Here is a 13,271-nt window from a genome sequence, read left to right as displayed (position 1 = left end):
AACCCTCGCAGCAGTGACACTGGGGTTGCTGGACGAATGCGTTAGGGGCAGTGTTCCCGTACATGACAGGCCCCGGCACTCAGCTCTCCCACACCCACTGGCAAACCCCAGATTGCAGGAAGAAAGCCCAGTGGAGAAACGCCAGGCCAGCTGCATCCACTCCAGGCCATGATCTACTTATGACAGAGAAAAAATGGGCACACCGCCCCTGGGTCAGCCCCAGCCTTCCAGGCAGAGCTGAGAGGCAGGAGGGGGCAGGGGCAAGGCCTCCTGGCGTGTCTCACCCGACTGGAAGAGTGGGGATCAGAGGAGGAACCCCAGGAAAAGCACTGCAAGTCTGCCTGCTGCCCTGGACCCGGCCTTCCCTCCCAGGGCTCCTCCCCAGCACTGGGCCGGGTGGGACCCAGGGTGGATCAGGCATGGCTTTGGGGGCCGCATGCACAGAGCACGAGGCACTAGAACCAGCCGCATGGGCCAGTGGAGGCGATGTGAGCAACGCCACTTATCAACAGGCCAATCAGCGCCAACCTCCAAGGAAAGAGGAGGTAAAGGAGCCATCGCCTGGGGCCAGGGTGCCCTCCCGGCAGTGCTCAGGCCTGGGCACAGAGCTGGGGAGGGGGGGTCCCCACTGCAAGGAGCCCCTCACCACCCGAGCCATGCTGGCTGCGGTTGTGTGCCAGGTATGGGAATCAGCCCTTTAACACACTGTATTCTTGAGGGCTGATGGAAAGGGCGTGAGGTTATTTTCCCTAGGAATGTGTATATGTGACCTGTCCAGGGGCAGACCTGGTCCGACTCCAAAGCCTTTGCTTTTCTACCTGACAGAAAGGTGATGCGAAAGAGCCGGAAGTCTAGGGCGCGAAGGCTCCACGGGTCTGTGGCAGCTCTGAGGGGGCTTCTGACCACTCTGTACTATAGGGGAGCCACGGAATCCAAGACTGTTCTAATTATGGATTATGAGGAATTTCCAATACAGAGAAAAAGACAGAAAGGAAATATGACTGACGCCCACACATCCACTGCCAAACTTAACATGTGTTGACAGTTTTCAGTACTGGCTCAGAGCTCTTGGAAAGAAAGCAGGGTGCAGAGCCAGCCCAGGCCCCTCCTCGCCTCCCTGCCTTCCACCCACCCCTAACTCCACACATCCCTGGACTGCCACGTGAGATCCCTGTGCAGCACTTCTTACATTTACCATCTAGTAAACATCAGCATACTGTCCCTCTTGTTACACGTGTTTAAAATTGTTACTCGGTTGCCATACTGCGGAAGCTCTGCAGTTCACTCAACAGATTACAAGGCCCACAGGCGACCTCAAACCCACAGAGGCCAAGCGGAGGCTGGCCTGCCGGAGCCTGCTCAGAAACACACGGAGCATGTCAGTTTCCATCCTCCATTCGCCTCCACACTCCTTACAAGCCTGCAACAAACCAGCCTGGGGTAACCATAAACACAGTTTCCCTCCAACTAGAGATCCCCAAGACCCTTTCTTATTCTCTGCTCCTGGCATGCGACCAGAACGGGGCTAGCCATGACCAGCTAAGGTAGTGGAGGCCATGAATAAGTAACTACATAAATGCTGTAGACGGTTCCTAGCCTCACTGAGCCTGGTTCTTGCTGACGCACGCGGATGAACTACCCAAGAATCCAAAGCTCCATGAGCATCTACTGGGTATATGGACGGGAGCATGATCGCTGAGCCAGCCTGGAGTCGTGCGTTTATTCCATGCATGTCTTCGCAGAGAAACTTCATGAGGAAATTGACAGGGTGATTGGGCCAAGCCGAATCCCTGCCATCAAGGACAGGCTGGATATGCCCTACCTGGATGCCGTGGTGCATGAGATTCAGCGATTCATCGACCTCATTCCCTCCAACCTGTTCCACGAAGCAACCCGGGACACAGTGTTCAGAGGATACGTCATCCCCAAGGTCAGATGTGAGCCTGCAGCGCACCCCCGAGCACCACCCTGCCGATCAGCCGCCGGCCAGGGAACAGGACGGGGACCAAGGACACCTGCTCTAGGCAGAGGCGGCTGAACACTGGGGGCCGGGCCAGCACCCCTACCCTGCAAAGTGCTGCTGCCCCAGCAGGCCTGTGGGGACCTGGTGGCCACAGGAATGGAGGCAGTCTGGGAAGGGGCTCCTCAGACGGTGCCTGGGGTTGAGGTGTGTTCCAGCAGCAGAAAGAGACAACAACAGTAGCACCCAGCCCTGGATGAGTAGGTCAGAGGAGCTACTTCCCTGAAAAGATGAGAGCTCTCATTGCCATTTGGTCGTGACCCCCACCTGCTCTCTGTCTGCCCTCAGGCGAACTCCTTCCCCGGTTGGGAACATACCATCTTGTCTAACGTAAAATTCAACCGCTGGCTCCCAGGCGAGCCTGTGTTGTGTCAACTTGACTGACCAAGGCAGCCTCTTCCTTCCAGGGCACAGTCATAATTCCGACACTGGACTCCCTCTTGTATGACAGCCAAGAATTCCCCGGACCAGAGAAGTTTAAGCCAGAGCACTTTCTGAATGAAAATGGAAAGTTCAAGTACAGTGACCATTTCAAGCCATTTTCCGCAGGTAAGAAGAGGTCACGTGTAGCCTCTTCCCGGGGATTGTCCCTAAGTCCTGCTCTCCGTTCCATGTGTGACCAGCATCGTGCCCCTGATTTCCGTCCCCAACATGACCCAAATGTGTTCTTCCCTGTTCAGAGAGGTTAAATGACATCTTTTCACCAGAAGTCCTGGGAATGAGTTGAGATGAGTTCTTCTTTCCTTAGATACTTCACTTCATTCAGTGCTAAAACTCTTCATTTACTAGAACTTAGTGAAAATCTTTCAAAACTATATTACTGACTCTCCATAATTTTAAACAAGGGTTACTAAGCAAATTTTAACGTTTGGTTACCTGGACTCATCGTAGGACCATCTAACCTTTCCAGCCCTTGGCTGCCTTTCCAGGGCCTGCCCTTGGTGTGGGTATGATGGAAGATCTGAAACCAACTCGATAACTTTAACACCAACACGAGAGCTTTGGCTTCCACCTGGGGCCGCTCTTCTTTCCTGTAGGACATCAGGCTGAGCACTGGGCAGGGCCCATTCTCCCAACCTAACACAGGTTCATGAAGCTGAGTCCTGGTGGTTGAGGCTGTGTGAAGGCTGGTCCCTGAGCACACCCGTCGCTGATACTCTTACACTGAAATCCACTCTGGGCTCCCTTTCAACAGACAGACGGGGGTCAACTCTGCTTAGGGTGGCCGTTGACGCACAGCCTCCTCCCACCCAGCTCTGCCCTTGCTATGTCGCCCAGGGCGGTGTCTTAGTGTTGCTGTCACCTCCAGGAAAGCGGGTGTGTGTTGGAGAAGGCCTGGCTCGCATGGAACTGTTCCTGTTCTTGGCCTCCATCCTGCAGCACTTTAACTTGAAGTCGCCAGTGGACCCCATGGATATCGACCTCAGCCCCATCGCAGTTGGGTTTGCCAAGGTCCCCCCCCATTACAGACTCTGTGTCATTCCCCGCTCACAAGTGTGAGGCACACGTTCTCTGAAGCCCGCGGGTCCCTTGATGCTGGCCTGGAGGCCTCCCGCTTCCCTGTGCCCCTCAGCAAGGCTAGCCAGGGCTCCACAGGGAACCACCTGGGCCAGAGAGGCTGCTTTCCAGGCCAAGCACATTCTTCAGATAGAATTTGAAACAAAGTCCATAAAAGATTGTGTCAAACTAATTAAAGTAATTAAAGCAAACTATGACTTAGTTTGTGTTGGAGTTCCTAGAAACCATGATAAGTAAGAACATATCAGTGTAGGTTAAACTGAACTCTTCGGCAAAAGTAGAGCTCCCCAGTCACCAGAGTCAGCATCTCCTGTAAAGGATTCACAAAAAGGAGCACAGACACTATTTTGCTGTTTGGAAAAAATGAAAATAATATACCTTCGGAGGATGTGTTAGCCATATCCTAAAAGTATCCCCTGACATCTTTCCCTAGGATGTGAAGTATTCCTTTGGGCTCACTAATAGCATTATCCTGTGCTATATTTTAAGATTAAAATATGTCTGAAAAGTCAGCATAGAGATCTCTTATTATCTCTTAAGTCTTTGTGCCTGGAAGCGGAACTCATAAGGATATGGGGACCCTTGTGCAGAATGAGGCAGAAACGAGGAAATCATTAATCAGCTCCGTGAACTAAACCTCAGTGTTGTGAAACAGAAGAATAATTTGGGACAAGAACCCTGTTCCCACCCAGAGGGCACACACCAGGAAACGCACTGTCTGTCCAGACTTCCTGTAAAATGGGCATGTCAGCAGCCCCCCTCCACAGCATAGAGTGTGAGGGCTGAACGGGTAAGATGCAGAGCTTTGGAACACTGTGCAGCACGTAAGCCCCATGTTCCTTAGTAAAGTGAGTAAGTTTTCACAGCCAGCAGTGCAGCATCTTCCAGCTCTCACTGACCCTCCTGCTTCTCACTTATAAGGTCCTGTGATAACATCGAGCTCACCCAGGTAACCCTGGAATCCCTCCCCTTCTCAGGATCCTTACCCTATCACATATGCAAAGTCCCACCTACCACGTGAGGTAACATATCCACAGATTAGAAAGAAGGAAGGGGTGTCGGGTCCCAAGCAAATCCAAAACCTAGCGAGCAAATGACAAGACCTTAAAGCCTGGGAATGATCCTCTTTGCATCATTGAAAGTCAGGCCACACTTGCAGTTCATTTTAAAAGCCAAGCATCCCCTGACATCAGACAAAAATTACGAAAACTAGAACAGGGCCCGCAAACCCCACTCTCTGTCCTACTTGACACGGCCTTTAAGATCTTCAGCGACAGGGAGGAAATTTCCAGGAATGGGTGAGAACTAAGAGAGGAGGAAAAATTAAAGCGACACACGCTCTAATACATGGCCGTTGCCACTGCTCAGTCCCCCACAACAGGGACCGACAGGAATCCCCTCTCCTTCTCAAAGACCACCGCTGACCTGCTACCAGTGCAGTCAGCAGGGGCACACTGTCAGGAAATGCTGCACCCTGCCACCCCATACCCCATGCCCTTACTGTCACCAAAAGGGCCATTGGAAAAGGAGTTGTCCCTCCCATCCTCAAGCGGGTAGGCCAACACCATGACCACCCAACACCCAGGGTATTTCAGGTCCCTGCCCCCTGGGCCAAAGTCAAGGCCAGTTTCCCCTGTTGGTGGTAAGTGGCCATCAGGAACGAGAAGCGGACTGTGCTCTGGATCTGGGGCTCCTGGGTGCGGACGACTGAAGGTGCCTGGGGCTCAACCTCCAGGCCCCTACGTTCCCCGTAAGACCGGAGGAGCCCCAGGTAACCCTGGATGTGGCAGGGGCTCCTATCAGTGTCTGATTGACACTGGGGCTACTTATTCAGCTCTGACCTCCTTCTCTGGTCCCACTCGCTGTTCCTCGATCCTCCCAACAGGGATAGATGGACAACGCTCTTATGGCCATTTTACACCTCCCTCACCCTGTCTCTTGAAAATGCTTTATTCACACACTCTTTCCTAGTCCTCCCGGCCTGTCCCACGCCTCTGCTGGGCTGGGACCTTTTAACAAAACTTGAAGCTGCTTTATCATTTACACCAGTAAATATGGCCCTAACAGCCACCACGAAGACTACTCTAGCTGAAGTCCCACCCCATCCCCAAGTTGTCCCTAACAGAACCACAATTTTTGGTTCCAACCCTCAAATATTAAGCAAGAAGACTGCGAAAATCTCAAGACACCTGAGGATTATGACATAGGGTGGAACCTTACTATTCCTTCTTTCAACTGGGCTTAAAACTTTTCCTCTCATCCCTCAAAGGTTGCTTGCCTCTCTCCTTTAGCTGGAATGACTTTAGCTACTACCTGTGAGGGCATAGAACATTCCCTCACCCATTTAGGAAAACCCTACTTCAACATCACCTTAGACGTCTGCCTAGCCCCTACAAATCGCACCTGTTTCCTTTGCGGACCCAATGCCTATTTATGCCTTCCAGCCAACTGGACGGGGGACCTGTACCCTTGCATACATTATTCCTAATCTTATCCTTATAAATGACAGCACCCCACTTCCCTTATACTCTCAGTCACGTAAACAAAAGCGGGCACCTCTCACTGTAATATCAGTCCTAGAGATTATTGTTGGGATAGAAACAGGCTCATCTGGACTTTTAAACTTTATTTTCACTGCCCGACAGCTCTTTCTTGAACTTACACAACAGACTGCCTACCCAGCAGCTCAAATTAACACTCTACAAGAACAAATAAATTCTCTAGCAGGAGTGGTTTTACAGAATAGGAGAGCTTTATACTTACCAATGGTTAAACAAGGTGGGACCTGTGCAATGTTAAAGGAGAATTGCTGTTTTTTTTGGTCAACCAATTGGGCAAAATTCAAACTAAACTTCGGAATATTATCGAAAGAGCTAAAGGGTTTTATATGAAGGGAGCCTCAGAGGGATTCGACTGGTGGGATCTCAAGACTAATATCTGGTCCTGGTTCTCTTGGCTAACTCCTCTTCTAGGTCCTATAGCAGCCTTCCTACTTCTACTGATCTTCGGGCCATGCATTTTTAACTTCCTTGTTAAGTTTGTCTCTTCTAGAATACAACCAATGAACCTCCAGATGGGAAGGTGACAAGAATACAGGCCAGTCAACACCCAGACAACACTTGAACAAGCCTCCGTCACATCCCATGGAGCCCCCACCCCCTCTCTAGGAATACTCTGACAGAGAGCAGGCATCAGGAACCCAGGGCCCCTACGACGTCCCTGCCTCTTCTCCTAACAAAAAGCGTTCTGGAACGCCTGAGAAGGAGCTAGGCAGACAGGTAGACATGAGCAGGGTGTCCAACAGGGCCAAAGGATTGGCCCTATAAATAAAGAGAGGGGGAAATGTGGCGCTCCAAGGACAAAAAACAAGATAAACTCAAAGGGCCAGCATTGCCGGAACAAAGAGTTACAGGACTCCTATCGCTCTGTCACGTTGCGGCCACTGCAATGTCCCAGAGCCTCCCAAGCAGCATGCCCTGTCCCTTTCCCATCCACACCGCCTGCCTTGAACTCCTCTTGTGGCACATACAGGCACGCATAGACCTACGTGTAATAAAATTTTCTATTTCACGTTTCCTCGTGGTCTTTGTTGACAGTGGTTCAACAATATCGCGCACACAGGATATACATTTAAACTGTTAATTTAACAAAGTCACAACAGTTGCAATATTGGTTTACGTACTTTAATAAGAACAGACATTGTGATATTTCACGATTCATGCGGTAGTATGCAACTGTTAAAAAAAAAAAAAAAAAAGAAAGGACGTGGGATCCATAACCGCAATGCCATTATAGTTAACAAAAACATTAAAGCTAACTTATAGTATCATCGGATTCTCGGCCCCCATAAGAATTTACCCATTCGTCTCACAACATCTCTTTCAGTTTCTTAAACTAGGACTTAATAACAAACCAGAATTCCACGTGGTTGCACGTGGGTCGAGACACAGTCTCATCCATCACATCCGGGGCTCAGGGCAGCAAGACCCATTACCCCTCGATACACAAAACGTCCCCCGACGGCGCCGACGGACGGAGACGCGTGTGGGGCACGCACTCTCCCCACGCAAGGACGCGTTCCCGCGGGAGCCTCTGGGATGGAGTCTTACGGGTTTCTCCTGCGCGTGTGCGGCCCCGCCCACCTCACCCTCTTCCGTCCGGAACGTCGGGGCCCCACCGCGCTACGGCAGCTGCGCCCGCGCGCTGGCTGTCCTTCTGGGACCCTGAAGGTGGGTGCAAGGGTGGAAGGCGGCCGCGGCGCGGGGACGCAGGGCGGGGTGGGGACGCTGCTCCACTCGGTGGGAGCGTAAAGGTCGGCGGGTGTGAGCGGCGCGGCCTGAGGCGCAGGCGCGAGCCGCACCGTGGGCAGGGCCCGGGAGGCGATTGTGGCCTTAGGACCCGCTGGTCCAGGGCTGGAAAGGGCCGGCTCGGGCCGTGCTTCGAGTGTTGCTTGGTCAGAAGACGGCGCACTGCGGACAGCCGGGCGCCCGCCTCCGGAGGCTTCGCGACCTGGGGGTGGAGTCCAAGGTGACTGTGAGGCCGGGGCGGGTCTGCAGACCACGCGAGCGAGCGTGGGTGGGCTGCGGGCTGCGTGCACTGTCCAGCTGTGCCGCCGAAGCAAGCCTCCCGGGCGATGTCATTAACCTCTGTGACATTCGGTTTGCTCACCTGTGACGCGAGCGCCTTAAGGACTAGCGAGTTGCCCCCGATTCCCGGGGAAATCAGTGTGAAGGGCATGAGGAGTCTTACTGTGTGGTAGTTGTTACTGGGGTCTCTCGGAGTCTTTTCAGCAGGTGAGGGGTCAGGTCCCCTCCTGCGCTGTGTAGCCTGCTGAGCACCAGGTTTCGTTTACAGTTTTCACAAGACCTAGTTTCTAGGGACCGTGAGTGCCAGGGGGGATCGTTGGGCTCTGAATGACTGACCCCTTTTCTTTGGAACAAGGTAGTTATTATGAAGCATGAAGGGGAGGCGCCCTGTGAACGAAAGACAACCCCTGAAACCTGAACCCGCTTATTAGCGCTTCAGAGCAGAGGCAGAAGGATCACAGAAAGGAGGAGATTCTAGCTTTGCATGGCCAAGCAATTATTGATGCTTCTGCGCAGAGTGAACGAGATATGGGTGACACTGCTTCCTCCCGAAGTTGTCAAAGACTGGGTGATAATGGAAGGTCCGAATGGACTTTCAGAAGGAGACCTGAGCTAGGCTGAGGCGGGTAGGCAGAGGCCAAAAGAAATGTTACTTATTGGAGAGGTCCCGAGGGTGTGGTCTGGGGTGGAGGGATAACCTGTCACAGCTGAGAGAATCTGTCTATGGTGCTCCCTAAATATTCCCATTCCTTCATTCTGCTCCCACTGTTTCTGTTACCTGAGCTCTCTCAAGCCTATTATACCGTCAAGTTTGGTATCTGGAGGTATGCTGGTGCTTGCTCTTCCCAGCAGTTCTTTCTGTTAGTTCAGGAAGGGTTTGTCAGGGTATGTCTGCCTTATGAGAAAGACTGGGGAGTGAGCGGGGTGTGGGTGGAGGAGAGGAAAAAGGATTTGAGGACGTGGGTGATGTGCCAGGCTCACGTGATTTTTTGTATACATCAGGCATCTTGACTTTTGGATAATATTATCCACTCTGCCACCATTAAGTCAAACACGTTTACTTTTGACACCATTTTTGAGAAATGCAGTCAACTTAAGAACAAATAAGTTTTAGAAGACCTTGTCTTAAACATGCCTGTCTTATTTTCCCTAATTCTTTCTGTGGACTAAGTGAGCTCCGGGGACTCATAATACAAGTGTTTCCCACTTAACATCAGAAATCTGTGCTTGATAATCATAAATTCCACAGCACAATAACAGAAGCCTATTTTCCACTGTTTAAAATGGGAAAATTAGAGTGAATCACACTTCACTCTAATTGGCTCCAAACTGATTTTTTTTTTTTTTTGCGGTACGCGGGCCTCTCACCGCTGCGGCCTCTCCCGTCGCGGAGCACAGGCTCCGGACGCGCAGGCCCAGCGGCCATGGCTCACAGGCGCAGCCGCTCTGCGGCACGTGGGATCCTCCCGGACCGGGGCACGAACCCGCGTCCCCTGCATTGGCAGGCGGACTCCCAACCACTGCGCCACCAGGGAAGCCCCAAACTGATTTTTTAAAAATGTAAATAAAACACAGCATATGCCCCCATAAAATTAACAGGCTCATGTTACGGTGTAAGAAAGTTAAAATATAGTTTTCTGGTCTGCACACAATTGCTTTTTAAAATTCACGTGGTCTCTTAGTGCAACAACCTTACTGAGGTCCATCCAGGTGACATTTGTTTTCCTTTCAGAAGTTCTGCATGTGTTGTGAAGTTCTATTGGTTGTTTTTCAGCATGTAATGTAAGACTTTTTACCCCACGTAATTTTGTTAAAAACATTGAGTTTGGGGACTTAGACATATCATTTAGCATTTGCTCAGTAATGAACCAACCCAAATTTACTGACTTAAAAAATAAAAAATAATAAAAAAACATTGGGGGCTTCCCTGGTGGCACAGTGGTTGAGAATCCGCCTAACAGTGCAGGCGACACAGATTTGAGCCCTGGTCTGGGAAGATCCCACGTGCCATGGAGCAGCTAAGCCCGTGCGCCACAACTACTGAGCCTGCGCTCTAGAGCCTGTGAGCCACAACTACTGAGCCCACGTGTCACAACTACTGAAGCCCGTGCGCCTAGAGCCCGTGCCTCACAACAAAGAGAAGTCACCGCAATGAGAAGCCCACGCACTGCAACGAAGCGTAGCCCCTGCTCACCGCAACTAGAGAAAGCCCGCGCGCAGCAACAAAGACCCAACGCGGCCCAAAATAAATAAATAAATAAATAAGTATATTAAAAAAAAATGTGCTCAAAGTTTAGCATTTTGGGTTTTTTAAAATTTTTGTTTTGTTTTTACTTTTTAAAATTTTATTGACGCATAGTTAATTTACAATGTTGTGTTAGTCTCTGTTGTACAGCAGAGTGAATCAGTTATACATATGTCCACTCTTCTTTAGATCCTATTCCCATATAGGTCATTACAGAGTATTGAGTAGAGTTCCCTGTGCTGTCAGTAGGTTCTTATTAGTTATCTCTTTTATATATAGTAGTATGTATATGTCAATCCCAATCTCCCAATTTATTCCTCCCCCTGTCCTTTTCCCCTCGGTAACCATAAGTTTGTTTTCTACATCTGGGACTCTATTTCTGTATTGTAAATAGGTTCACTTGTACCATTTTTTTTAGATTCCATATATAAGCAATATCATATGATGTTTGTCTTTGTCTGACTTACTTCACTCAGTGTGACAATCTCTAGGTCTGTGGTTCAGCATTTTGGGGCTGGGTTTAGTTGGTCAGTTCCTATGTTCGTGTTGTCTGGTTCACAAATGAAGCTGTAGTCATCTGATGCCCTGACTGAGGCTGTTTGATTTAAGATGACTTCATTTACTTTTCTGGTGGTTTGTGCTGGCTGTTGGCTAAACCACATGTCCCTAACAGGCTAGCCCCAGAAGGCAAGCTGTAGTGGAAAAGTGCTTTGCGTCTGTGTTTGCATCATATGTCCTTATTTTTTTTTAATATCTTTTTCGGAATATAATTGCTTTACAGTGTTGTGTTAGTTTCTGCTGTATCCTATGCCCTTTTAACCAAAGCAAGTCAAATGGCAGAGCCCACATCAGTTGTAGGGAACTTCACAGGGAAATAAATGCGGAGAAGCAGCCATTGTTTAAATAAAGCAACAACCATTGTTTAAATAAGCATTTTTAAAAATTTAAATTGATGCCCCTCCATTCACCTTCTCTCGCAGCTCTATTTCCAGAGTCCTCTGTGTGTTTCTAAGAACAGCAGGAAATGAATACATCTCTGGTGAGTTGTTTTTTTTCCTCAGCTTGTTTTCTATTTTACTATTTGAGCTTTATGAGGGTCCTTAAAGTGAAATGGAAAAGTAAAACTAAGTAAGATTCAGCTTCAGGGCAATATACATAAAAAAGATAAAGGTGGCATGTGGATATAGGCAGGTAATATGACCTTAGAGTGGTCCAAGGTGAGTGCAATGGCAAAAACACAGATACACCTGTTCTCTGATCAGAATGGACCCTTAGAAGAAAGCATGCTATATTCCTTTGAGACATGAGAACTTGCATGCACAGATGTCTGAACAGTGGCTTAATTGGTCACATAGATGATGGAGTGGACAGTGTTTCACTGCCAGTCTGGAAATAAACACTTCATGCATTCTGCAATGGTGACACTTACCTAGTGCTGAAGCAGAACTTGCTTAATAAGGTTTTTCTGGAGTTGCTAAAAGAGTGTGGTCCCAGACAGCTTTTGGAAGGCCCTACTTGAAGCATGGATAAAACGTGGAATGTCTAGAGGATTGAATTGACTGCAGGTCCTTTAAGTAACTCATTTCTCTCCGCTAGTCAATGCATGCAGGTTGTATAGCAGACTGTTCAAGGCTATATTTTCTGGCAAATGTTTCCACTGCTCTTTTGCAGCTTAACCTACTCCACATGGTCTTAATTCATTTCTTCTCAAGCTCACCAGTAACCTAAATTATAGTTAGGTTCAATGAATATGTTGTAGTCTTTGCCTTACTTGAAGCTTCTGCCATATTGAAGCTACTGTCCATGATCTCCTGGAAATTCTCGGCCATTAGCTTCTGTTGTGGCCTCTCTGATGGTTTATTCCCGAATTCTTCTGTCTTTTTCTTCTGCTCCTGAGCGTTGCTCATCCAGGTGTTCAAACCTGGGCCCCATTCTTCACACGCTGCAGTTCTCCTTGACCTGTTTGGCCCTCTGTGATTTGACAGTCCTGTTTCTCTCCAGCTTGGACCTCTTCCCTACCTTTAGACCGTAGGTTCAGCTCCTTGTTGAATGCTTTCTTGTCGCTATCCAGAAGGTATCACAAGCTCAACAAATCCCAAATGAAAACCACATTCTTCTTTCTTCCCGTACATATGATGCTACTTTCATGGAGCCAGTGCGTCAAACCACCAAATGGGATTTCTCCTGGACCCCTCCCTCTCTCTCAGCTTTAATCTCATCTAAGGTAAAGTCCTGCTACTTCTGTTTGTGCCTTTAATTTCGTCTGATGTCTGCATTGTTGCTCACCAGCAAACGCAGTAACTTTCTTTTTTACGTTGGAATTGTCATCCTTGGCAAAACCTGAAGGATGTGTTTGCTGTGATCTGGTTAGATTCCCCTCGAGCTGTGCTACTGGCCAGCATGTGTGGTGACAGCCTTAGGAGTCCAGTGAGAGAAAGAATTCAGGAGTTATTCAGAGTTATTTTGAACAAGGGTCAGGACAAAGTTACACAAAGTCTAAAAACAAGGGTTACAGATTTTTGTAATTTTTAGCTTCCATTTATATAAATTTGTCAGTGATTCTGTCGCTTTTATTATGATATAATTGCGTATTGCTAGTTCAAAAATGACCTTTTTCCAAACCCTGTTAAAGACTATTTAATTCTTCTGCTATTTCAGTTAATCACTTAAAAATGAATAGGGAGAAGTGCATGTGTGCATTATTCATAACTATGACTATGGAGCAGAACTCTCCTAATTGTTGGTTAATTTTTTTTATTGTGATAAAATATACATAAGCTAATGTTGGCAATTTCACCATTTTTAAGAGTACAATTCAGTACTCGTAGTATATTTAGTTTACTCACACTGTTGTGTAATCATCACCACTAAGAATATCCAGATTCATCCTCCCCAGATAAAA

General features: G+C 48.8%; 1 protein-coding gene across 1 annotated transcript in view; it reads left to right on the top strand.

The window, feature by feature from the left end:
• CYP2E1 (cytochrome P450 family 2 subfamily E member 1) overlaps nt 1-3,520 on the top strand; it is a 55,107-nt gene extending 51,587 nt beyond the window's left edge. The window contains exons 8-10 of the mRNA XM_030831951.2: nt 1,743-1,930; nt 2,428-2,569; nt 3,330-3,520. Coding sequence (XP_030687811.1) covers nt 1,743-1,930; nt 2,428-2,569; nt 3,330-3,520 — 521 coding nt within the window. The remainder of the gene's footprint in view (nt 1-1,742; nt 1,931-2,427; nt 2,570-3,329) is intronic.
• Nucleotides 3,521-13,271: the final 9,751 nt, after the last annotated feature.

Source organism: Globicephala melas, chromosome 16, assembly GCF_963455315.2.
Source record: "Globicephala melas chromosome 16, mGloMel1.2, whole genome shotgun sequence".
NCBI lineage: Eukaryota > Metazoa > Chordata > Mammalia > Artiodactyla > Delphinidae > Globicephala > Globicephala melas.
This window is presented reverse-complemented; position numbering and strand designations above follow the sequence as displayed.